This window comes from Trachurus japonicus, chromosome 1 (genome assembly GCF_045865225.1).
Source record: "Trachurus japonicus isolate A0001 chromosome 1, Traja_1.0".
Classification (NCBI taxonomy): Eukaryota; Metazoa; Chordata; class Actinopteri; order Carangiformes; family Carangidae; genus Trachurus; species Trachurus japonicus.
The window spans coordinates 13,081,167-13,104,700 of record NC_140907.1 but is presented as its reverse complement, the minus strand read 5'-3'; the positions used below and the strand labels follow the sequence as shown (position 1 = coordinate 13,104,700).

General features: G+C 41.4%; 1 protein-coding gene across 1 annotated transcript; it reads left to right on the top strand.

Moving 5' to 3' along the window:
* The first annotated feature begins 1,398 nt into the window (after nucleotides 1-1,398).
* On the top strand, nucleotides 1,399-11,859 carry LOC146991482 (voltage-dependent calcium channel gamma-4 subunit-like). The gene is made up of 4 exons (XM_085773375.1): nucleotides 1,399-2,018; nucleotides 7,099-7,182; nucleotides 8,904-9,044; nucleotides 9,694-11,859. The coding sequence occupies exons 1-4, from the start codon at nucleotides 1,796-1,798 to the stop codon at nucleotides 10,251-10,253; spliced, it is 1,008 nt and encodes a 335-aa protein (XP_085629501.1). The 5' UTR covers nucleotides 1,399-1,795; the 3' UTR covers nucleotides 10,254-11,859.
* Nucleotides 11,860-23,534: the final 11,675 nt, after the last annotated feature.

Below are 23,534 nucleotides of genomic sequence, written 5' to 3'. Positions count from 1 at the left end.
ATGTTTTTATGCTTATGTTATATTAATATCAGCATGTTATGAGGAGTTATGGAAGCTGAAAATGGGATGAGGGATCGAAGCAGGCTGAGCAGCTCAGTGCTAAAGCTGTGTGTGTATCAGAGGCAAAGCAGCATTGTGCAAACAGTCCAACCATAGCAGCATAAAAATCTGTTGGTGGTTTCTTATCATGTGATGGTATGAAAGCTTTCTGGGCACTTGTGTAATTTAGACTTTCTGTTTGCTGATGCAACTGAAAACATTGCATTTCTCTCAGAGGAAGTCCAATGGAAGTCTGTAGATCTACAAATTGAGAGCTGAGCCCACTCTGCATCACCGAGCCCGGAGATGCTCCAGTTTTAATATGCAGAATGTGAAACTCATGAGCTTGTTAACATATTCTCACTCTCCCTGCTCCTCCAGCGAGCACCTTCTTACTACTTTATCATATTTTCATTTTCCTCCACCCTCCTCTCCATCCTTCCTCATTTTATCTCCTAATCCTCACCATCCTCTTGCCTTCATCCTCACTATAGGCTAATTCTCACCTCTCGACACAGAGACAAACACACACCCAGACCCTGACACTGTCTTTCTGCTCTCCTTGCAGGGACCAGGAAGTGATTCAGGGCTGGGGATCATAGGATGGGGTCCCCACTCAAAGAGATTAAACGGTGCAAACAGCAGCTGCCAGGGCCAAACACTGCAGGCGATCTCTGGTTGTATCTCTTTCTCTTTTCCAGTGTAGAAAAAGAAGATTACGCCACTGAAAAAAAGAAAATACCCGATCTGTAAACAGCTGAGGGCTTAAAGTGACAGGCCTGGCCCTGAGCAGACTTTATGGGACTTTATATTTATTTAAGAACATGGAGGCTGAGTTTGTGATTACTTCTCTACTGTTTTTATGAGCAGGGATGATTTTGTAAACAAACCAAGGTTCCAAGTTCAAAGCTGTGTTGATGGATGCTTTAAGAAATATTTCATCAATAGTGCTTTCAGGGTCTTTAAAGTTTCTGCTAGCCTATTCCAGCCACAAATCAAATCTTCCTAATCTCAACTCCGCTGTCAGTGACGGTGTTTTTTATTTTCATTCATTTATATAAATATCTTTCTGTTGGTGTGAGATTTTTTTCAAAACGTTTGGCACTGCGCGCATGTCTAGGTGCATATGTTCTGAGTGTGTAACTTGTGTGTAGTTTTTATTTGGCTGTACATTATAATGCAAATGCATCTATCTCCTCGCAGAGAGCGCTTACTGTAATTCTCCTGCACTCTTACATTACTGTGCGAGTTTGTGTGGGTCCATTGATGCTCTTCACTCCGACGGTTCCCATTGGCTTGGCTACAACCCGTGGAAGGTGTGGTCTGGATGATGGATGGTGCTGCTTTTAGTCAAACCCTGCAGTTTAATATTGAACAGAAAAGTGTCGGGAAGCCGCGGTCATGTGTGTTCGACACAAATGTATCTGACTTCTCTCTTAGCCTATTCCTCATTAAGTCGCACTTGTTCCAGGAATGCGTCACCAGATTTTCAGCCACCTGTGGCAGGATTTAAGATGAAGACGTGTCCTGAAAACTCCGAGGAATGAAAGGGAAACTGTTCTCTTGTCAAGCCCTGTCACTTGGATTGCACTCCGACTGAAGTTTAGGACGGAAAGAAGCTCTTTTTAAAGCACTTAAGGATCGAGGGAAAACCCGCGAGATGTGAGTGCGTCTTATTTGACCATAATCATGGGCACCGTGCGCTACTCGCCCTGTGCGTAAGCTGTTGTGGAGAGTCCACACATTATGAGACGCGATGGCATGGTGTGACCGAGGGGTTCAGACTTTACTGGCCGTCGTGGGGGCCTTCGCCGCCTTCAGCCTCATGACCATCGCCATCGGCACCGACTACTGGCTCTACTCCCGTGCGTACATCTGCAACGCCACTAATGTCACCACGGACGAGACCCAGATGCAAACCAAGAAAGTCAAAGGCGATCTGACGCATTCTGGACTGTGGAGGATCTGCTGTATCGAAGGTAAAGCCAAGTCTTGTGAGTCGGTGTCCGTGAGTTGACAAACTTTTTTGAAGTGCTAATGCGCAATTTGTCTGGCACAGCAGCTGATCGCCTTCTGATTGTTTGTTTCACAGTGCAGAAGGGGGCAGTGTACACGGTGTGATTGTTCAAATAGCCACGACAAGTTAAGTCAGTGCGATGAAACAGGACCTGGAGAAAGAGGGACTATCCGTATAAGAAAGAAAAGAAAATCTCAGTTTTTGTGGCAGCCAAAGAAATGGGAACATTTTGTCAGTCATATTTCTGTTGCTACATGTATGGATACCATTTACTACAATGACACGACGAGAGAGAAATTGGAGGGAAACCACTCCTTGTTGCGTATATTGGCGTTGTTGTGTGCATGTAGGTTAGGTGCGTGCGCGCGCGCGTAATGGCACATTTGCCTCTGTTTTCCTTGTAAATGATTTAATTGATATCTGGCATGCATAGAAACATAATGACCATTGATCGTTTAAAACAAGCAGTACTTTATTTATTTTGGTTCGTCCGTATTTTCTCATTAACGTAAAACGGTTGCTTGGCAACTTGTTCCATAAAATTGCATAGACTGAAAAAAGTTTTGGAGAGTGTTTGAGCAACAGACACATTGCTCATGATCTGCCAAGATATGATGCTCAACTAACACTCGTGAAGACCTGGCTTGTGACACTGGGTGAACAGCTTGGTGTTGTTTAAATATTACATCATGGAGCGTGCGACTGCTTCTCTGGAGAGAGAGAGGCCAAATGAATGAAATCAATCAGTTGATCAGAGAAGGTGGTCGCCAGTGACGTCCTCCAGTGGAGCTGTCCTCTGCCGCTGGTGCTGAAATCTCCACTCTGGATGATGCTCGTTTCCTTTAACTAACTAACCGACAAAGGATGAATTAACTAACTTTATGGTGCACTAGAGCACTTTGAGCTGGTATAACTTGGATTTTTTAAACTTGTTTTATTTATCTATGTATTATTAATTATTAATATTGATTATTGTGTGTTTTTTATTGTGTGAATGAGCAGCTGACCAACTCGTAATTTCCTTCGGGATCAATAAAGTTGCATCTAATCTAATCTCCAGCTTCAGGTGCAGAAATTGTAACAAGCAGGAAGCTAGGAATAGTCACTCACTGACTCAAACAAATTGACCGAAGGGCTCTGCGAATTTTAGTTCAAACCTCCTCCACACCATTGTCTGCAGAACTTCATGCTCATTCATGTTTTACACCGTAACATCATTCCACAGAATCAGAAAGACTGTGTTGTGCGTGGGGAGGTCCAAGGAGGCGTGCCCAAAACATCTGTATGCAGATGTGTTGCATAGGTAGACACTTTCTTTTCCACAAACTTTAGCTCTGTGCTGTTAACAGGAATTACTGGATTTTTATACTTTAAAAAAGTGCATTGCTATTTATGGATTTCCAAAGGTGATCAAAAGACACATTCCCTCTGCCTCACTTCAAACCCCAGAGAGTACCATCAGCAGGAGTGATGGAGTGATCGCTGATCTTACACATCTGTCGTCTTTTCCACCATCTTCTCCTTCCCTGCTCCAAGGGAAGGGTGTTGAGCTGAAACTAAAAGCAACACACTTTTTCCTTCTCACTCACTCACTCACTCACACACGCACACACACACAACACCACCACTTGTGCCACACTGTTGGCTCTGTCAGCAAACCTGCATGTAGCTACCAACTACCTTATTTTAGCTGAGCCAAAAGACTTCCCAAGACTTTGGCTTTAATGACGACCAATCAAAGGCTCACTCTCAAAACTGCACTGACTTCAAACATGGACAACTCCAGGATACGAACTCTAATCTAGAGTCGCTCCCTCTTTTGCTTAATTCATTTTTTCACATGTCAAAATTTAAAATTATTCTTTCAGTTCTCATCTACCCCTTTGTGGTTGATTTGAAAAAGTAATGAAAAAGAAAGGATCAAAGCTTTAACTTCATTTAACCGTCCGCTCATTTCATTTCCCAGTTGAGAGATAAGCTCTTCTAGGAACAAAGAAAAATAAGGAGCCTAACCAGTTGTATTAGGTCAAATGAGGGACATAAATAATGGTTAAGCCCGGGGACAGACCAGACGGTTAACCTTGTTGAAGAAATCTGGCTCGTCTTTATGTGCCAAACAGACGTCTGCTTGAGTGTTGTCCTCTTGAGGGACGTGCAGGTTCACCTCGGGCGAGCGTTGGTGGCAATGAGCTTTTAAAGGAAACAAAGTGAAATATTGTTCTGCAGCCAGTCATGCTGAAATACAACAAGAGCTCTCACTTAAGGAACACACCCCTGATTGGTGAACACGTTAGAGTGACACTAAAAGATGTGACGTCTTTCACAATGGTACAACTTGAGAGGGACAAATCCTGCTGACTTGCCCCGAGCCATCATCTCACCAAGTGTTTTTCAGTCAATTTGAGTGGATGAGCTTTTCTGTGGCTTTGTTCGTGTGTGTGTGTGTGTGTGTGTGTGTGTGTGTCACATGTTTCTGTGGAGCATCTGAATGTGTGTGTCTGTCTGTCTGTGTGTGTAAGCCTGGTGAATGCATTAGTAAGATGTCAAAGGCGTCCTCTGAGAAGCGGAGCTAGAAATGTGATTCTGGGTTGCCGGGGGGAGGTTGCCATGGTGAAGCTATGCTGAGTAATAAAAGATGGGCTCCGGTCTCTCAGACAGATGGGCTCTGGGGAGATACCTCCCCTACTGAGCTCACTCTCTTCCTCTCTCCCCTCTCTATCTTTCTCAGCGTCGTTCCTTGGATTATTAACTCACTGGCCTTCTGTGTGTTGTTTATTGATATAATAATGTTGCTCCAACATCCTGCCTCTTTGTTTGATCCTTTTAACGTTTTTTTTTTCTTCTTTCCTCATTCCATTCCCTTTACCCTACACCTTTCACTGCTATTCCTATATCTCTTGGATGACACAATCGTGAAAAAATCCAATTACTCTGAAACACTAGTCTGAAATTCATACGCTCACACACACAGTGTATTGAATATATTCTGCTTCTATATTGATCCAAAGAGTGTGCTTGGTACGTTAAAAAAAAAAATCAAAAAGGAAACTGAGAGGGGGCTGAAGAGGGAAACATTTCAGAACAGCAGATTGGAGAGAAGTGGGTAATTGAGACATGATAGTGGTTAGAGTGTGCTCAGGATGTGAGTTGAAAGAGACTGAAAGGGCGAGGTTGAGAGAGTGGAGTCAGTGAAGATAAACTGAGTCTGGGCTCTTATAGTCACAGACAATAACCATAGAAGATTGCAAACAAATGGCACATAGAAAGTTTGTGCTGATGTTGAGTTAAAAAAACAACAACTGTTGAATAATTTCCACTCAGCCTCCACCTAAACGCATTATGTGTGTCCTTATGGCCTGACAAACAAGGTTAATGTATTTCTTACCTCCATCCCACCACCACCATAACTCCACCCCAGAGCAAATTCAACTAGATGATTGTCTGCCGATGCCCTGCAAATGTACAGAGATGGAGACCCTGCTCACACTTATTTTGTAGCCACAGTTGAGTTCAGCCACACCTACACCACTGGAGTGTCATTGTCTTATATTTACAGCTGCACATTTAGGAGAGGGCAGAAGTGAGTCACAGACAGATCATTTCTATCCAGCACAGTACAGGCAATGTTATGTTTTCATTCATTGATGTTCCCAAAACACATTATAGAATGGAATATAATAACTTTATTATCCCAAAGGGGGAATTCATTTGTCTGTCAGCTCATCTGCCATTAGCGGAAGAATTAAAAAGCCTGATGGCTGTAGGTACAAAGGATCTTCTCTCTCCATCCACCACTGCCATTATGTGAATTCTTAAAAGACTATAAATCCTGTTGAACATTTCAAAATCCATGTTTGCTTGCTGGCCTGCAGTCTTCTCCCACACCTTTCCTGGCACTTTATTCTACATTAGCGCTGCCATAGTGCCAGACATGGTCAAAAACTCCACCTCTCAAACAACACAATCTGGTGAGCTGGCGGTCTAAAGGCTGTAAAATGGAGCGTTGAACTGTTTGTAATGTGACACTTGACCTTCCACAATGACTGGATTCAAAACCATTCATACAATCAACTGTAAAATTAGAAGAATATTTTAATTCTTATTTAATTTGATTTATTTGAGCTATAAACACTACAAAACAAACTTCAAGAACATACTGCACTTTCTAATCTTCTGATTTTTTTTCCTTTGTTTTAAATTAGCACTTTGGATTTTACACAATTTGCTTTGACAGTATGGTTTAGACTGAATAATATGTTATTTGTACAATAGTTTTAAGCTCTGAAAAATCGGTGGGAGTCTGACCCCTTAGCACCCACACGATGGAAATTGTACATGGTTATTGAGATTTTGTTCCTGTTACAAGAAAAATAAGAATTCCTTACTTTTTTTTTTCTTTTAACATTTTTTGCACAGTGAATGTGAAAAATCAGGTTCTGTTAAACCTTATTGGTTTCCTCCGGATACCTCCCATGTAATTTGATACATCCACAGGTGTCAGGTTTGGGTGTCGAGCGTATAGTCACAGAACAACTAATACAATACCAAAGACAGAAATGACAGGAAGCAGCAGCAAAATCACACATCAGACACTTAATTCAAAGTCTAACCTTTCAATATTCATAATGCCCCAATGTTTTATTCTCTTAAAAGTGGAGGGAAGATTTTCTCTGTGAGGAGACTGGGTCTTTGAATAGAAGGTGCCTGAGGGCTCGAGAACTTCAGAACCTCAGATCCACAGCAGCCTATCCTCAAATGGTTTCTGACATGGTTAGAGGTGAAAATAGGACAGTTCAGCACTAGTTAATATGTTCTTCACAAAAAAAAACTTTTCTACAACTTATTTGTCTCAGGGTCATTAAATTGCATGTGGAGTCAGTGGATGGTCAGCATGCAATTTCTTTTATACCTGTCTTCATTAGAGCTTCTTGTGTCAAGCTCTATTATAAAGACACAATGTTTGCCTTTAACTGCCATCATTTCTTCCCTTCATATGGCCATCAGTCACATTTATAGTCAGTGTGCTCTTTGCTTCTCCACAGGTATCAACAAAGGAAGCTGTTTTCGGATCAATCATTTTCCAGAGGATAATGACTACGATACTGACAGCTCTGAGTACATCTTACGTAAGTCACTGCAACTCTACATCTTCAAACGCTTCAACCCTTAACCCGTCTCTGCTCTCCTTTTTTTGTGTGTGTAGTGATGGAGTTATCACAAGGACAATTAATGTGTCATGACATCCTTCCCCTCCTCATAAAAGCCTGATGTCATGACAGTACAGTAATTGGAGCGACGGAGATGATGAAGTGTGTTTGTGCTGATGAGTAAGAGGCTTGTCTTAAACACGACTTTTCCCATGTAAGCGTACATCTCACATTTGACAAAGGGAATTTAATAAGACATCAGAGTTGGGTACCACTCTGAACACCTGCACTGAAAAATTGTCTGCACTGTTCTGTTTGGCCTCAGCTACTAATGAATCCATCAATTTATGCTCGAGGTTTCATATCAGCTTCACTTGGCATATCGCATTTGGTTTCCACTCTGATGCCCTGTCCCCCCACACAACTGTTCCCATCTTTGCTGTTGTCTATATTGATGAATGAAGCTCATGGAAATTAAATCCTGCAGTCCCTTTGCTTAGTGTCATGGAAAGGCAGAAACGTCTGCTAATTAGGCTGTGGTATCTGCCCAAGCATTCATCTGTTAAATCTGAGGCAGTCTTGGCTTTTCTTTCCCTGACACCCCTCTATTTCTATACATATGGCAGAGTGTCGCGACTACGTGCCACCCTGGCAAGTTAAGTTTCACAATTAAGGCTCTAACAAGTCTAGGCTTCAGGGCTGACACAGGTGCACATATTTCTATTACTAAAACCCTGGAGTCTGGTGGGAATTTGCTGCCATATCGCCCAATGTTTGACTCACCGGTTGCTTCACGGTCATCACCTGTAGCTTGGTCGGCGAATCCCTCTTAGCAGACCGGCGTCCTGCTGCAGTGGCACCGGGCCGGCACCAGCTCGGCGTCCTGCGTGCATCGACCTCCGTCCGTCGTCACGCGGTCATGGCTTTGTCAGTTCATTTGTGTTTTGATGAGACAATAACTAAACGATAAATCAATCTTGCGGTGAAGGGGATTCTTCCGTCAGCTCCCCGGGACAGCTGCCTCGTGTCCTCTTTGGCGTTTTCCCAGCATCCCTTGCTCCTTCCGCTCACGTCAGACTTAAGCGGACAGGTAGCCAGGCAACCAATCAGAACATTACACAATATGGCAGCCCCCCTTCTCAAACCTACGAAAGTACATGTGTCAGCCAGGCCTGCCATACATTGTAATTATCAATCAATCAATCAATCAATCAATCAATCAATCAATCAATCAATCAATCAATCAATCAATCAATCAATCAATCAATCAATCAATCAATTTGTTTATTTCAGGCATGTCAATTAAATCATCATCATCACACTTCATCTTACAATTCACATGGCCGAAAGGGAAAGCGGGAGAAGCAAAATCTTATCTAGTCCCGTTTAGATTAGATTAGATTAGATTAGATACGAAAATGTATTGTCTGTTTATCACAGAAAGTTATCTTTGACGTGGCTCAAAACACATTAAAAGAAGACAGACACGATAAAAGAAATAAAACGAAATCAGGTGCTCATACTAAAAGGACGGGGAAAACACAAGCATACTGCATGTTAATTTAAGTGCTTAAAGTGGTGATCAGTGGTGTGGTGCACTTAAATTGTTCAGTTTTTGTTTAGAATGTTTATGGCTGTGGGAATGAATGAGTTTTTGTAAATCGACAGTCACACTCTCACCTTGTGTCTCTCATGAACAGGTATTGTGCGTGCATCAAGCTTATTCCCCATTCTCAGCACCATCCTACTGATGCTGGGTGGCCTGTGTGTCGGGATGGGCCGCATCTATAACAACAAGAACAACATCCTGCTCAGTGCTGGCATCCTGTTTGTGGCTGCAGGTAGGACGAGACTGAGAACAAACAGAGTATAAACAGCGTTGCAGACAGACAGAAAGGATATTGGCTCGCAGTGGAAGACAGACACAATAAAGGAGGGTTTCCCTTAAGTGTCAGTGTGGCAAATCAAGTTTTGCCTCTTCTTTTAAAAGTAACATATCCTGTATTTCAAAAGAAAATACGAAATGTGTTTTTCTCTTTGGCATATTTTGCTGTTTTTGAATGACAGCATAACAGCATATGTCCCAAAGCTTCTTTCCTTCCTCTTCAATCCATTATGCATCTGTCTGGAAGTGACAAATACTTCTTTCTGCATGTGCAAAGAGGAATGTCAAAAGATTAAAATCTCAGTGATAGGTGTGAATATTAAAGCTGCATTTACATAAAACCTCCTTCTTCATCAAGAGGATTTTACACAAGAGATCGAACTTGTAAAGCCGGGTTTCAGGTTTTGAATGTGATAGTTATAGGTGTGTGAACCTAACCTGAATCAGCAACAAATAACAGTGGGAAATTGCACATGGTATATAATCTGTAGGGTTTATTCATCACACTTTTTAGGCATTTTACATCAAAGCTCTGTGCTTTTCATTCATCTTTCCTTTTAACTTTCCCCCTTCACTTTGACCTCTCTCATCCGTCCTGTCTTCAGGTCTGAGCAACATCATTGGCATCATCGTCTACATCTCCAGCAATGCCGGCGATCCCAGTGACAAGAAGGATGAGGACAAGAAGAACCAGTACAACTATGGATGGTCCTTCTACTTTGGCGCTCTCTCCTTCATCGTGGCCGAGTCGGTGGGCGTTCTTGCAGTCAACATATATATCGAGAAAAACAAAGAGACACGCTTCAGAGCCAGACACGACTTCATCAAAACCATTCACTCCTCTTCACCTTACTCCCGCATACCAAGTTACCGTCACAGACGAAGGCGCTCACGCTCCAGCTCAAGGTCGACCGATCCATCCCGTGAGCCCTCCCCGGTGGGGATGAAGCTCGGTGGAGGCGGTGGCGGGGGAGCAGGAGCTTTGTCAATGGGGTTGCCGATGGGGGATATATCTCTGTACTCCCTCAGTAGGGACCCTCTGAAAGGTGGAAGTGGCACTGCAGGGCCCTACAGTCCTGAGAGGGACTCTGGGTTTTTACAAGTCCACAACTGCTTCCAGAAAGATCTGAAAGATGGAGTAAACAGGAGGACCACGCCGGTATGAGGTCAGAAGCGTATCGCTGTGTAAAACAATAAGCTTGATGGAGCATACTAGATGTTGTACTGCTGATGAGGAAGAACAATTCCTCCCTGGGGCTGCTCAGGCAGCAGCAATGCTGAAAGGTCAGAGCTCAAAATTGTTTTCCTTGTGTCCCTCTGTGACAGAATAGTGCCAATCAGTGTTTCATTTGGAGGAAGAAGTAAACTAATATCAAAAAACTTTTTTATGATATGACTCAATGTCTTGTTTAAATTGTGGATGCAGCCATTTTGTAGCAATATGTGGACTGATTTTGAAATGCGATACCAACTCTTAGTACGTGACTGCTACTCTACAGAAAGGCTGAAAATATTGTAGGCTACTAGGTCTGGAAGACTTAGGTTTTACTAATTCTACATAGCCAGTGTTGGCATAAACAGCTGTCTTACCAAGATCTTCAGCCATCATTGCATTTATAATGCGAGGCTAAAGTGACTCAGTATCAGAAAATGGCAAGACAGGCGGGCTGGGCTGGGGCTAGCACGCTAACTTGAGACGGAGGAAAGATGGAGATAGTGATAGAAACAGAGCTGGAGTGGTGAGCAAAAGTTAGTTATACACTAAACTTATAATGTTTCCTCAAAAGTGGTAAGCGAACAGCTGCTAATGCTGACCATGTAGCAATAGCAACACATACAAATAGCTTCTTTAAGACTTGATGAAATGGAAAAAGGAGGAACCTTTGATAAACGTGATGCTCATTATAATAATAATTTTGAAAGTTGAGCTTCAGGCAATTATGTTTTTCCTCCAAAGTAGCTGTGTAGTGTTTTGAAAATGAACGTATATCTTGTATTCTGAGACAAAGAGAAATGCTTGTCTCCAAAATGATTTGCTAAAATGAAGTGATTTATGTGATTGTTTGTAATGAGAGTATTGTTGTATTGTACTTGTTTGTAACTTAACACAACTGGTGCTAACTTAATCTGTACACTTTTGATAGTCTTAAGCCTTCTCAACTGCCATTTAAATACTTTTACTGTATATCGGTAACCTCTCTCAAGCTTGTATGTGAGTCATGTGATAAATCTATGTTACAGGATGTGAAGCGTGTGTTACGGCTCTGAAACACTGCCACACTATAACGCACTATGAATATGGATTTCTGTAGATATACAGTATATAACAACAGTGTCAAGGCACACGGTCATGTCAGTACATTCCAGTATGCTGTGTGATGTATCAGTATAAACATAATGTGTACAGATTGTCAGATTGTCTGTGTAGTTTGCTCTCCATTTGCTCAGGGAAGATACATTGAACAAATGATTTCCATACCTAGATCAGACAGACTGTTACAGCGTGGTGTGTAAAAACAGAGGTGAAGTCACACTGTAAGCGTTGCTGTTAATTAATATGCCTCCTGTTTCTGCATTTACTGCCTTTGTGTTCAGAGGGTTTTTGTCTGGAGCAGATTTTTTGGATCAAGAAAATACACATATATTCAGGGCAGAACTCATATTGAAAGTATTTATGTACTCATACTGCTACATACCCTGTGTTTGGAAATTATAATTTTTAAGGAATTTACAAGCAGAAATAATTCTGTGTCATGATGTGCTTATTAGGGGCCAGGCAGCGTAAGCTGCCGGGAACCTATTGTTTCCTCAGTCTTCTTCTTCTTCTTCGGAAATCTTAAAAAGTACCAGAGTCCTGGATGTTTTATGCTGAAGGAGTTTATTTACTTGATCAAGGAGAACAGAAGAGTTGTCAACACAACATAAGTGTGTGATGCCACCTCAATTCTGACTCTGAGGGCCAAACAGCAAAGCTCAGATTCTTCTACTAGAAAGGTGGACAGAGCCTGCAAAGGGGGGATGCACTAACATCCTATTGGCTATTGGGCATAAACATTACGATAAAGATTCACACCAGCTAGGAGATGGGTGAGCAACAATAGTGTTATTCAGTGACGGTGACCGTTATCATCTAACTCTACAGTTGTGTCTGCAAACCACCAAGATAGGACAGGATAGAAAACTTTATTGATCCCCAAAGGGAAACTGCTTTTCCACCCAATAAAAACACATACATCCACTTATCAAACAATACAAACAATTCCATACCATTGCACAAAAACAGCTGTATCAACATGATTGGATACTTAATACGACAGAGTACTCAAAACAAGTGAATTAAATTGATACAGGCAAAGATAAATAAATAAATAAATATACACCTCCAGAAGGTAAAAAAAAACAACAACAAACAACTGCCAGTGATTGCTGTTAAAAAATCTGACTGCTGCAGGAACAAAGGAGCGTCTGAGTCGTTCAGTAGAACTAACTGCCCACTGAATGAGCTTTTGAGCTCCTTAAATGTATTGTGGAATTGGTGGTTTTCGTAGAGAAGACTGTTTTCAACTTGGTCCGTGTTCTCTTCTCCACTAAGAGGCCAAAGAGGGACCATGGCCTTGCCATGTTCTACAGAGAGAAAGTAGGGCAGGTAACTCTCTCCAATAGTAATCAAACAGAAAGTCCTCTAATTCATAGCTCTCCACTATAACACAAAGGGTTTGACCATTAACTGCACAGAGCAGTGAAATTCCTCCCAAACAATCCCCTCTCATTGATCATAAGATCAATAGCCTATATATTTTAGCACCTTAAGGTGAGTTAATGTCAAGCTGTCAGAACCAAAGAACATCATGCAATACAAGAGCATCAATGAGATCAAATGTTAAATGTAAATCATTAAAATATAATAAACAATTAAACAAATACATGCATCAATGGTGATAAAAATGATGTTGTAAAATGAAGACACAATTAAAGAACAACACACAGGTGACTGATGTAATAGTCACACCCCTCTCATATACTGTAGCATGTCAGCTTATCTAACATGTGACCCATGAATCCCATCTTCCCATCAACAAGGATCGCTAGAGGCAAACCCTGAATGGGGTAAAGAACCCCTGAAACACCTGAGTGTTAGAAGGGCTCACGGTGGAAATCACAGCCACATGAGCCTACTCACAGGAATGATCTTCAACCCATGTGCTAACTGCACAGTAAGAGGGCCACCACCATGGAGACGTTACTAGCACATGTGATGCATGGTGGCATGTGATCCATCTCTTTGATCGTCGACTGTTCTCCTCATATGTCAAGCAGTTATATGTATCATTGATTTATTACCCCCAATGAGTGATGAGGACACTTGGCCTCGCCAGCAGATTACAATGAGATGATTTCAAACAACAATAACAATTCAAACTCATGTTAATGTGAAATTCTGGCGGGTTCATCAGTTCATTCTCACCACAAGAGATCACTGCCTCGCTCCGCAGGATCTCTCTGCTCTCCCTCCCAGTCAGCCTCAAAATCAATGTCGTTGGAGTTCACGTTTCACCTTACTCTGATGGTTCTCCATCTGTAACCAGGGCAAAAGAGATCCCCAGAGGAGAACAAAGACAAGTGCTCCTCCGATCATGAGCCATAGCGAGCCGCCTCCTCGACCTCGGCCCTCGGGGAGAATCTGTACCTTGCCGCATGCACCCGTTCTGGTTTGCCCTCAACTTTCAGAGCTGTTTATGTCCACAGCAACACCTGATATGGACCCTGCGCCTAGGAGACAGAGACACCTTTTCCAGAGATTTCATTATCCGAAAGAGTGAATGGGCTCATCTGAAGGTCTCGGGAGTCTGTCTGCACCTGCAAGTGATATTTCTTTAAGATTTCAGTTAGTTTGTTTATATAGTCAGACATGTACTTATTTGTCCAAATCAGAGTGGTTTTGCTTTGTGTTAAAGGAGGACTTACACCGGTGGACATGGGTCTGCCCATCAATACTTTGTGTAGACTTAGTCCTGTTGTTGCATATGGTGCATTTCTAACACCAATGGCAGTGCGTCAGGCCATTTCAAGCCCGTTGCCATCATTGTTATTGTCAGTCTTTATTTGATGGTCGAGTTAATTCTTTCTACTTGACCTGAACTTTGTGGATGGTATGGAACATGTAATTCCCAAGTGAACCCAAGAGCTTTTGAGAGTGCCTGTGTGATTTGTGAAATAATCTTTTTGACATTTTGACAATTTTTGAAATCTGCCTTGACAACTGCTGCCTGGCTGGTGACTACCTGTGTCCATTTGTGAGGCCATGCACCAGGTTCCAGCCAATGGGCTCATGGACAGGAAATGAAGGACCTGCCTTAAATTCAGGGAGTGGTGGAGCTGTGCATAGAGCCCATTAGCTCAATGAGTTGATGTTCTTGTTGTCTGCCTATTTTGTCTCTTACTCAGAATTGTCTAAATTTGTCCAAAATTGTCTGGCCCCGACCATTGCTGCAAAGCTGCTTTAATTTTCTCACACTTCTACCATTGCATGATATTGAAAAAAAAAATAACTTTTATGGCAAAAAATGGATACATTTGTATGCGGATACAATTATTTTATTGACTGGTTGGGTGGTTGATCCAAAACCCTTAAAGCAGAAGTAAGCGGAATGTTTGTGTTAATATAAGTCATAAATAGTTATATCTTCTGACAGCAATCACTTACATAGAGTGTTTGGTCCAAAACACGGGTCTGTCAGTCACTCTGCTCTGCTGTAAGCCGAGGAGAAAACGTTTGTATACTTCCTTGTATCCTACAACCTTTATCCAATGAGGAGAGAGAACGGCATGAAGGGCTGTGTGCAGCCAAGGGATGCGCGTGAATGTGGTGACGCAGGGACGAGGACCAATAGATCCATGACGAGGGCGGGGACTGCTAACTCCATCGGCTGACAAAAAGTTAGCCAAAACGACCGGATCGCTTACTTCTGATTTAAGAAAAAGTTTTTAAATTCCTTTATACCTTCAAAGTAATTCTATAATTTGTGTTAGATTGGGATTAAAGAGAAGTTTGTGTAAAACTGCGCTTTATAATTACAGTACACGTCACTTTGGAGCTTGACATAAAATATGAGCTGAATGAATATGAATCAGCGGAATGAGGCAACACAGCTTTTCCTCATGGACAAAGTATTTAGTTTATGATGCGGACTTGATGGGATCTGCTATGAAACTTCATGGCAGACGGTCAAACAACCACAGGGTGTTAAAAGGAATCTGCATCAGCCAACTTACTGCTTGACTGAACCCACAGGCTCCCAAATGCTCACCCAGACTCTGGAAAGCTTGTCTCGTTGTCTCCAAACAAGAGCCGGAGCAGAGTAAATGTTATATATTGTATGGAAGGGCAGTCAGAGTTCTAATTACTCACCATTGGGATTGCACACGCTTGACTGGCCACCATCAGCTTCATGATTTGTCTCCCAGTTGAATATTTTTAGCAGCAGAGGTTTTATTTAGTTGTTGTTTTGTGAATCAGTGTCATGGTGGTTTCCCTGTGTGTTTCAACATACAGAGCCATAAGAGGGCGTGTTGTCGCTGCAGCTATAGTTGTCATTCAAGTCACTGAGCGGGAGAAGGGGAAGCCTTGAATTAGAACAGACTAGAATTCTGCGTGTGTGATGTATCTTTGTTTCGCCATACTGGTCTGATGACCTTGTTTCTCAGCTCCACTTATGAATTTGGGTGATTTTTCTTCACCCCTCTCCTCTGTCCATCACCCAGGCTGTTAAGCCCTGTGAATTTGAATGCTGTGGAACCTCGCTGATATTTTCATCCTTGAGAAAGCTGTGCCCCTCCTCTCACACTCCCTGTCCCTCCTATTGGGTCCGGGTGAAATACTGTAGGCTATCTCCTCCAGGAAAAAGGCAGGGCCTCCTCTCTACACAGTCCCACCACTAGCCAACATGCTTGTTAGCATCGGCACCACGCTGTGCAGGACAGATAAAATAACACTTTGGGGTCTCGACAGGTTCTGTCTTTGTAACCTGATCTGTTGGTGTGACAAACAGTAGATGACACAGCAGCTCATGCTTCAGCTATCTTTATCCTAAACCTGATGCACCCATAGCCATAACAAAGCATTAATAGCCAGCAATGGTTTATTTTGTTTGGAAAAGAAGTTTCTTGGCTGCAATTTTAGTCATTAAAGCTTCTCAGAGATATTTTAGATGAGGTTGTAAATCATGCATCACCTCTTGTAGCACTTGGATCTTGTCGTAATGGTTTGTGCACATTTCTACTGATGTGGGAGAGGGTCAGACTAGAATAATGCCACTGTTATTTTCACGAATTATCATCAATGATCAATGGCGAGAGCAAAGATAGTAATTTTATTTGTTCATTCATTTATTCATTTAATTCGCTGTTTCATTAGCATTAATGTAAGTTTTCCATTATCTCAGGCGCCAGAACAAATGGGAATGCCTGGCGCAGAGAGATCCCCTCTCCACAGGAAACTCTCTCTCTCTCCTACCAAGTTCTTTTTGAAAATTCAAAATGGCTGACATTTCTCCAAGCAGGGGGCTTGATTCCTTGCTCCCTGTTGATATTGCTGCCATATTGTCGATCCAGGAACCACAGGCATCCATTAGGATGACATCTGTCACTGTGCTAAGACTGGATTTAGCGAGCAGCAGCTGCAGCTTAACCCTTTTCATCTGCTAAGATGTAAAAAAAGAAAAAGAAAAAAAAAAGAGAGAGAGACAGAGAGAGATCCTCATGGCGTTGTGTGATGTATCCAATTATCATAGAATATCTGCAGAAATGCGGCTCATCCAGTAAACAAGCAAATGTCACAGGACTTAACCTGTGGTTATAACTTGAACTTGAACTCCTTAATCATGACAGGAGGAGCCCAGCTCCTCAGCCAATACATGGAAAATAGTCTCTTCTGGTCTACCAAGAAGAAAAACAAATCAAAGTTACATTTCAGAAATATTCAGGGCTAATGACACTCTCTGATTTAATAAGTAAGGCATTACTTTATTTTATTTATTCAATTCCTACTTCCCTTACAAAACAAATGCCAATAAAGATAATTACCCAGTAATTATAATGAACGATTGACGCAAATATTGATTTCACTATATTTAATTTATACAATTATTACCAAGCCTGTGAATGCAAAGTGTCTTCGGTCATAGGGCTGTGAATATTTTGTTTTGCTTTGTAATTGTATAATATGTTTGACGGGCAATGTTTCCTTCTTATTATTTAGCTATTAAGATCATGATTAGACTTCAATATGATCAAGTGGGAAAAAAATCTAAAAGAATATTTCAGATGTTCTTACTTCTCCTTCTTATTGCTGGTCTATTTGTTTATTTAGACGGGACAGTGCATGGACACTGAGTACTACACCGGACTTAGCACTGCTGCTAAATTTCATCCGTAAGCAAGTCAAGTTTATTTGTAAAGCCCTATACCTCATTAGACCTTACAGCAATGGTTCTCTATCAAGGAAAACTAAAACAACTATCTAAAACTAAAACAAAATGTCAAAATACCGTAGGGTGTAGGATAAAAAAATAAGACAGACTGTAGATAGGGTCCACTCTCTATTTATTTTTCTATTTCACTTCATATGTGGCAGTACAGTGCATGATACATGAACATGAACATAGGACATACAGTATGAACTTCTCCACTTTAAATGTTGCTGAAACTGAACTTCTGGTTGTTAAATGAGGCTGTCACACACCAGAAGTCTGTCATGAACACACAACACACAAGATTTTTTCGAGGCTGTGCAACAGCCGGAAAAAACAAAATCTTCTGAGTGACCACCTGTTGTTTTCATTTAAAGTTGTCTCAGGAAGATGTATGACTCGAAATCCTTTTAGGAGCACTGTGTCTGTTCGGCAATTTAATGCTTTCTTTGATTATTACAAGTGTCTTTCAACAACACTCTCCAATTAAATTCTCAATTTAAGTCATTGACTGTTTTTAAATGTAGCTTGACATAATAAGCTCCTCATGACTAATTATAAAAAGTTGAGGTCATGCTTTCTTCCATTCTCTTTCATCAGGTACGTATTTACATAATTGATTCTATACTCATCAGTTACTACACCACCAAATGATGAATTACATGTTGTTGCACACATGGTTTACACATTAGAGTCCATGCATAGTGTTCAAACAAAATCTCACTGGTATACAAACCGGACTTGGCTGTATCAACACCTCTTAATCTTGTAAAGACAAAAAAGCCAGTGTAGGTCAATTTCGGCTTTAGATGGCTGCACTGTGATTTAAAATACAAATTAACTTTTGGAAAGAGTAATCAATCTCTCCTTTGACTGTAATCAATGTTACAGTTAGCACCTTAGCTCGGCAGTTGGGCAGCAGACAAGATTTCGAAGACATAATGACTGCAGCCGTGTGTCCTCTGTGATTACAGTCAATAAGGCTTAGTGGTTCAGGTTGTGTCCACATCATTAGTCCAGAGGATGAGGTTATTTCCCTTGGAAGATATTTGAAGAGCCGGAGCCCTCCTCAGAGGACACACACCTATACTTACAGCTCCAGTGTGGTAGTCAGAGGTCAAAGGTTGAACCCACCAATGTCGATGAGGTCAGGAAATGTTGCTCCTTTGGAAGTCATTATGGCAGTGCAATTGTTCAGAATGAAAGAAAGTTGTGAAAGGGGCTGGACTGATTAAGATTTCAGTGTGGATTGTTTGTCCAGGCTGCCACATGCTGAGTGTGATGTATTGACACATGGAAGTATAAAAACATACCAATTAACATGAGTGCACTTCCCCCACCTGCTCCACCTTAAAGCAGAAGTAAGCGATCCGGTCGTTTGGGCTAATGCTGCGTTCCAGGCAGGCTTTTGAAACCGTAAGTTACAGCTTCAAGTCACGACTTACGACTTTGTAGCGTTCCAGGTAACCCGTAACTCGTGTTTTTCCGACCTGTTGCACCTGTTTTACCTGTGAAAGTCACTATAACGGCCACTCGTAACTTCCGACCCGTGAACTCGTACCAGATCGAACTGGTACGACTTCACAGGTCGGAAAAACACGAGTTACGGGTTTCCTTGAACGCACCATAACGTCTTGTCAGCCGATGGAGTTAGCAGCCCCCGCCCTCGTCATGGATCTATTGGTCCTCGTCCCTACGTCACCACATTCAGGCGCTTCCCTTGGCTGCACACACAGCCCTTCATGCCGTTCTCTCTCCTCATTGGATAAAGGTTGTAGGATACGAGAAAAGTTTTCTCCTCGGCTTACATAACACATAACACACACACACACACACACACACAAAGCTGCATACTAAAGGGACTGACAAATAAGCCTGTGATTATCCTGCTGACTACATCACTGTGTCACAATCTGTAATGTGTAATCCAACTACTGATCTAACGATGCATTGACTACAAATAACTATGTAAGGATAATGAATAAATTATGTTTTCAGTTTCAGCTGAAAAGAGGAGGAAAGGTGATGAAATATAACCCGTTTGCAGCTTACATTCTTTGTAAAACACATAGTTCCAACGGTTTTCATTACAGTGACATTAGTAAGTAATTGGTCATAATGATAAAAAATAGATGTTGGACATATGGAGCCATACATACAGTATATTTGATGAAGAGAGTATGCATTATTACTATTATTATTATAACCTTTATTTATTCTCGAGAGACATTGAGGTTGCCCTCATTTTCAATGTCGTCGAGTTTGTTACTTTTCACAAAATTACTGGTGTGGTTGAGAAAACAGTGGTACAAAAAAAAAGACACACCTTAGTCCTGCAACACAGTACCATGAAATAATTAATTAAATAGTGAAATAATTAAATATATGTTTTACATGAAATGAATTGGTATTTAATGAATTAATGACACATTTAATAAATTATTTATGTATTTAATACCAATTTCAATTAAAGCAGATATCATCGGCACGGCCGTTTCGGCTAATGCTGTGTTCAAGGCAGGCTTTTGAAACCGTAAGTTACAGCTTCAAGTCACAACTACGACTTGGTAGCGTTCCAGGTAACCCGTAGCTCGTGTTTTTACCGTCCTGTTGTCTGTGAAAGTTCCCTATAACGGCCACTCGTAACTTCCGACCCGTGAACTCGTACCAGATCGAACTGGTATGACTTCACAGGAAGGAAAAACACAAAGTACGAGTTTCCTTGAACGCACCATGAGTTAGCAGCCCCCGCCCTTGTCAGGCATCAATTGGTCCTCGTGCTACGTCACCACATTCACGCGCATCCCTTGGCTGCACACACAGCCCTTCATGCCGTTCTCTCCCCTCATTGGATAACACTTGTATCCCACAAGGAAAATTTTCTCCTCGGGTTACAGGAGCAGAGCAGAGTGACGGAGAGACTCGTGTTTAGGCTGAAATACTTCATGTAAGTGATTGCTGACGGAAAATAGGACTATTTAGGACTTATATTAACAAAAACATTCCACTGATATCTGCTTTAATTAATGACACATTTAATAAATTATTTATGTATTTAATTCTACATTTAATTAATTAATTCTACATTTAATTAATTAATTACACATTTAAGTAATTATTTAATGGTGTATTTATATATTTCATTGTGGCACTTTCAGTCCTCCATACTGTATATGTATGTAGGCTACTATAGATCATAGGTCTATAACATTAGATTAGTAATTTCCACTATTTCCTGATTTTGTGAAGTATGAAACAGTAAATGTGCATGATTCTTCTTTGACAAATGACCTGATCAAATCATCAAGATGATTTACACAATGACAATTATCTGTCAGATTCTCTAATTGATTAGTTGACTAATCATTTCAACCCTTAATTACTGTAACCCTATTTTACTTACATATAATTGGTTAGGGTTAGGGTTAAAAGCAAAATAAGCTTTCATTGTCATGATTCCTTGCCTAACGTGAACTTGAATGTTACAGTAGTCATCAAACAGTCAGGAATACTCTGGCTTTAAATCAGACTTACAGAACATTTACAAGCCACAGCCCTTCAAACGAAAATAGACTGGCATGTTGTAGAAATATTTTGACCAAACACAGCAACAAAACTGAGGCAATAGGTTTCACACTGGGATCTTATATCCCAGTAATACTTGTAAGGGGTAATTCCACTGAGCTCACACTGGACGAGCGACAGGACATGCCCTGGTCAGGACACTTGTGGGTCTGTCTGGAAAATTTTGGCAACTGAGCCACCAAACGTTTACCTACATTAGAAGAAGAGAGCTGCACAGGCTGACTGATACTGAACTTGACATTCTGAGCGACAGAACTACAAGAAAATGCAGAAACAAGAAATGGTAAATGGACCTGCTCTGCTCAAATTTCTTTTCCAGTCTCTGGGACCACTCAAAGCGCATTCACCCTTTTACACGCACACATGTATGCATTACTGTTCATAGACAGCTTTGTGGAAGCTAATCATTCACACATCGGATGACAGGGCAAGTGTGCGTTCAGTAACTTGCCAAAGGACACTTCAACATGTGGACTGGAGCCGGGATAAGAGACAGGAATCAAACCACTGACCTTCCGGTTAATGGACGACCTGCTTTACTTTATCAGTGCCTGACTGAATGAATGGATGGTTATTATGGACACCTGTGAGCATCCAAATACTGCTGTTCTTCTGTATCTTTCATAAACTTGACTCATCCAAAACTTGATGGCTCCAACTTGTAATTTTCTGTTTAATGTAAAGCTGCACCCCTCATGTTGCCATGTTTAACTGGATTCAATGGTGTGCAAATAGTACCCTAACCTATGAGTGGTGTTTAAAGCCAATATAAAAATATTATTAATATTATAGTAAAAGACAGAATGTAGAAAAACAAAACAAAAACAAATAAACATCCAAGATAATACAGTGCTGAATGGATGAGGCAAAGTGAATTAATATGGACTATTTGTTTCATTGAAGATTTGAAAGAGAAGCTGTGGACTACATTGGTTTCTAGTGGGTGGATCTAGTTGGTGAGTCCTTAACTGGAAACAGCACTGCTATCTACACATGCTATCTTGCAGTGTGTGCAGGTTTGCAGTTATTTCTCAAGTTCTACTTTTGTTGCTGTGAGGACATTTTGACTTTCACCAGCGCCTGAGGGGGGAAGTGGGTCACAATTCTCATAAAGAGACTCAAAGTGGGACAAGGCTTAAAAAAAGATAAACAGACGTACCAACATAGGGGAATTATAAAGAAGGTATTAGTGCACCTTTTGCTATTTCATATAATCCCCCATTTTCTGTCTCTTCTTCCACCAGTTATTTCATTAAAACGAATATTGCAAGAATATTTCCTTATAGTTTTACTATGACAGCATAAAGAATACAATTTCAGGTTTCAAACAGGTGATGTGGTTCAAAGGTAGAATCAAAGGATGAGGGCTTGACTGCAAACTTTGTGCTCTGTTATGACCATCACAAGTGAATCACTGTTTTACAGCGGGATGGAGCAGGTCCAAGCATTTTTAAATCCATTAAAGTGTCTTTAATGGCATTGGATTTAAAGTACCCTTACTGTAATACAGCAGGATAACACCAGTGCACTAGCCGGTCAGAAACCACTGCTTTCTTATAGTCACTCATGTTTATACTTTGCCCCGCTTGCAGTGAACATTGTGAACTTTACACAGCCTAACACTTATGAAAGCTCATGTTTCCTTTCTGCTCTAGAGAAAGATATTGTTCCTTCTGCTAGTCCTTTGGGTTGACTTAGGGCTTTTCCACACAGATCCTTGCCTACAACAAAATAAACAGTATATTGCAGCAGGACAAAGATTATGTCTGGGTGGATGGAGAGAAGTGGGGGACACACGCTAACTGATATCCCCTTATAAAGTCACTTGAGAGTGAGCAGAAATGTTATAAAAAAAAAAGATTTTACCCTGATACTGCAGAGATAAGACACTAAGAGAAACAGTTGTGATCCCTCTAAGCTTAATCTGGACTGTAATGCACAGTGATAAGTGGGGATCCTGACAGGAATCACCAAATGAGGAATAACTAAAAGCAATATTGTTTCATTGGGAGAACTCCTCTGACAGCTGGAGCCACGCCGATGCTCTTTATAAACACATCCAATTTCTCCTTATAAATAGTTTACAGAGACAAGGCGGAGAGTGTAAACACAGCCACTGTAGATGGAGAGAAAGTAGAAGCATGAAAAGTTATTCTCACAATGCATTCGGAAAGTTTGCATGTGTGAAAACTGTTTTTGAGCGGCAACTTGTTATAGCACGTTACACATCTCCACCCACTGGCAGTGTAACCGGATAAGCAGACAGCCTGACATCTTGACTCACTGGTCACATTTATAGCATCCAACTGCCCCATCTGCCCCACCCCGCCCACCCCCACTCCCCCAACCCCACAGCAAAACAGTTACCGACACATGCAGCAGCCTCCGTGCCC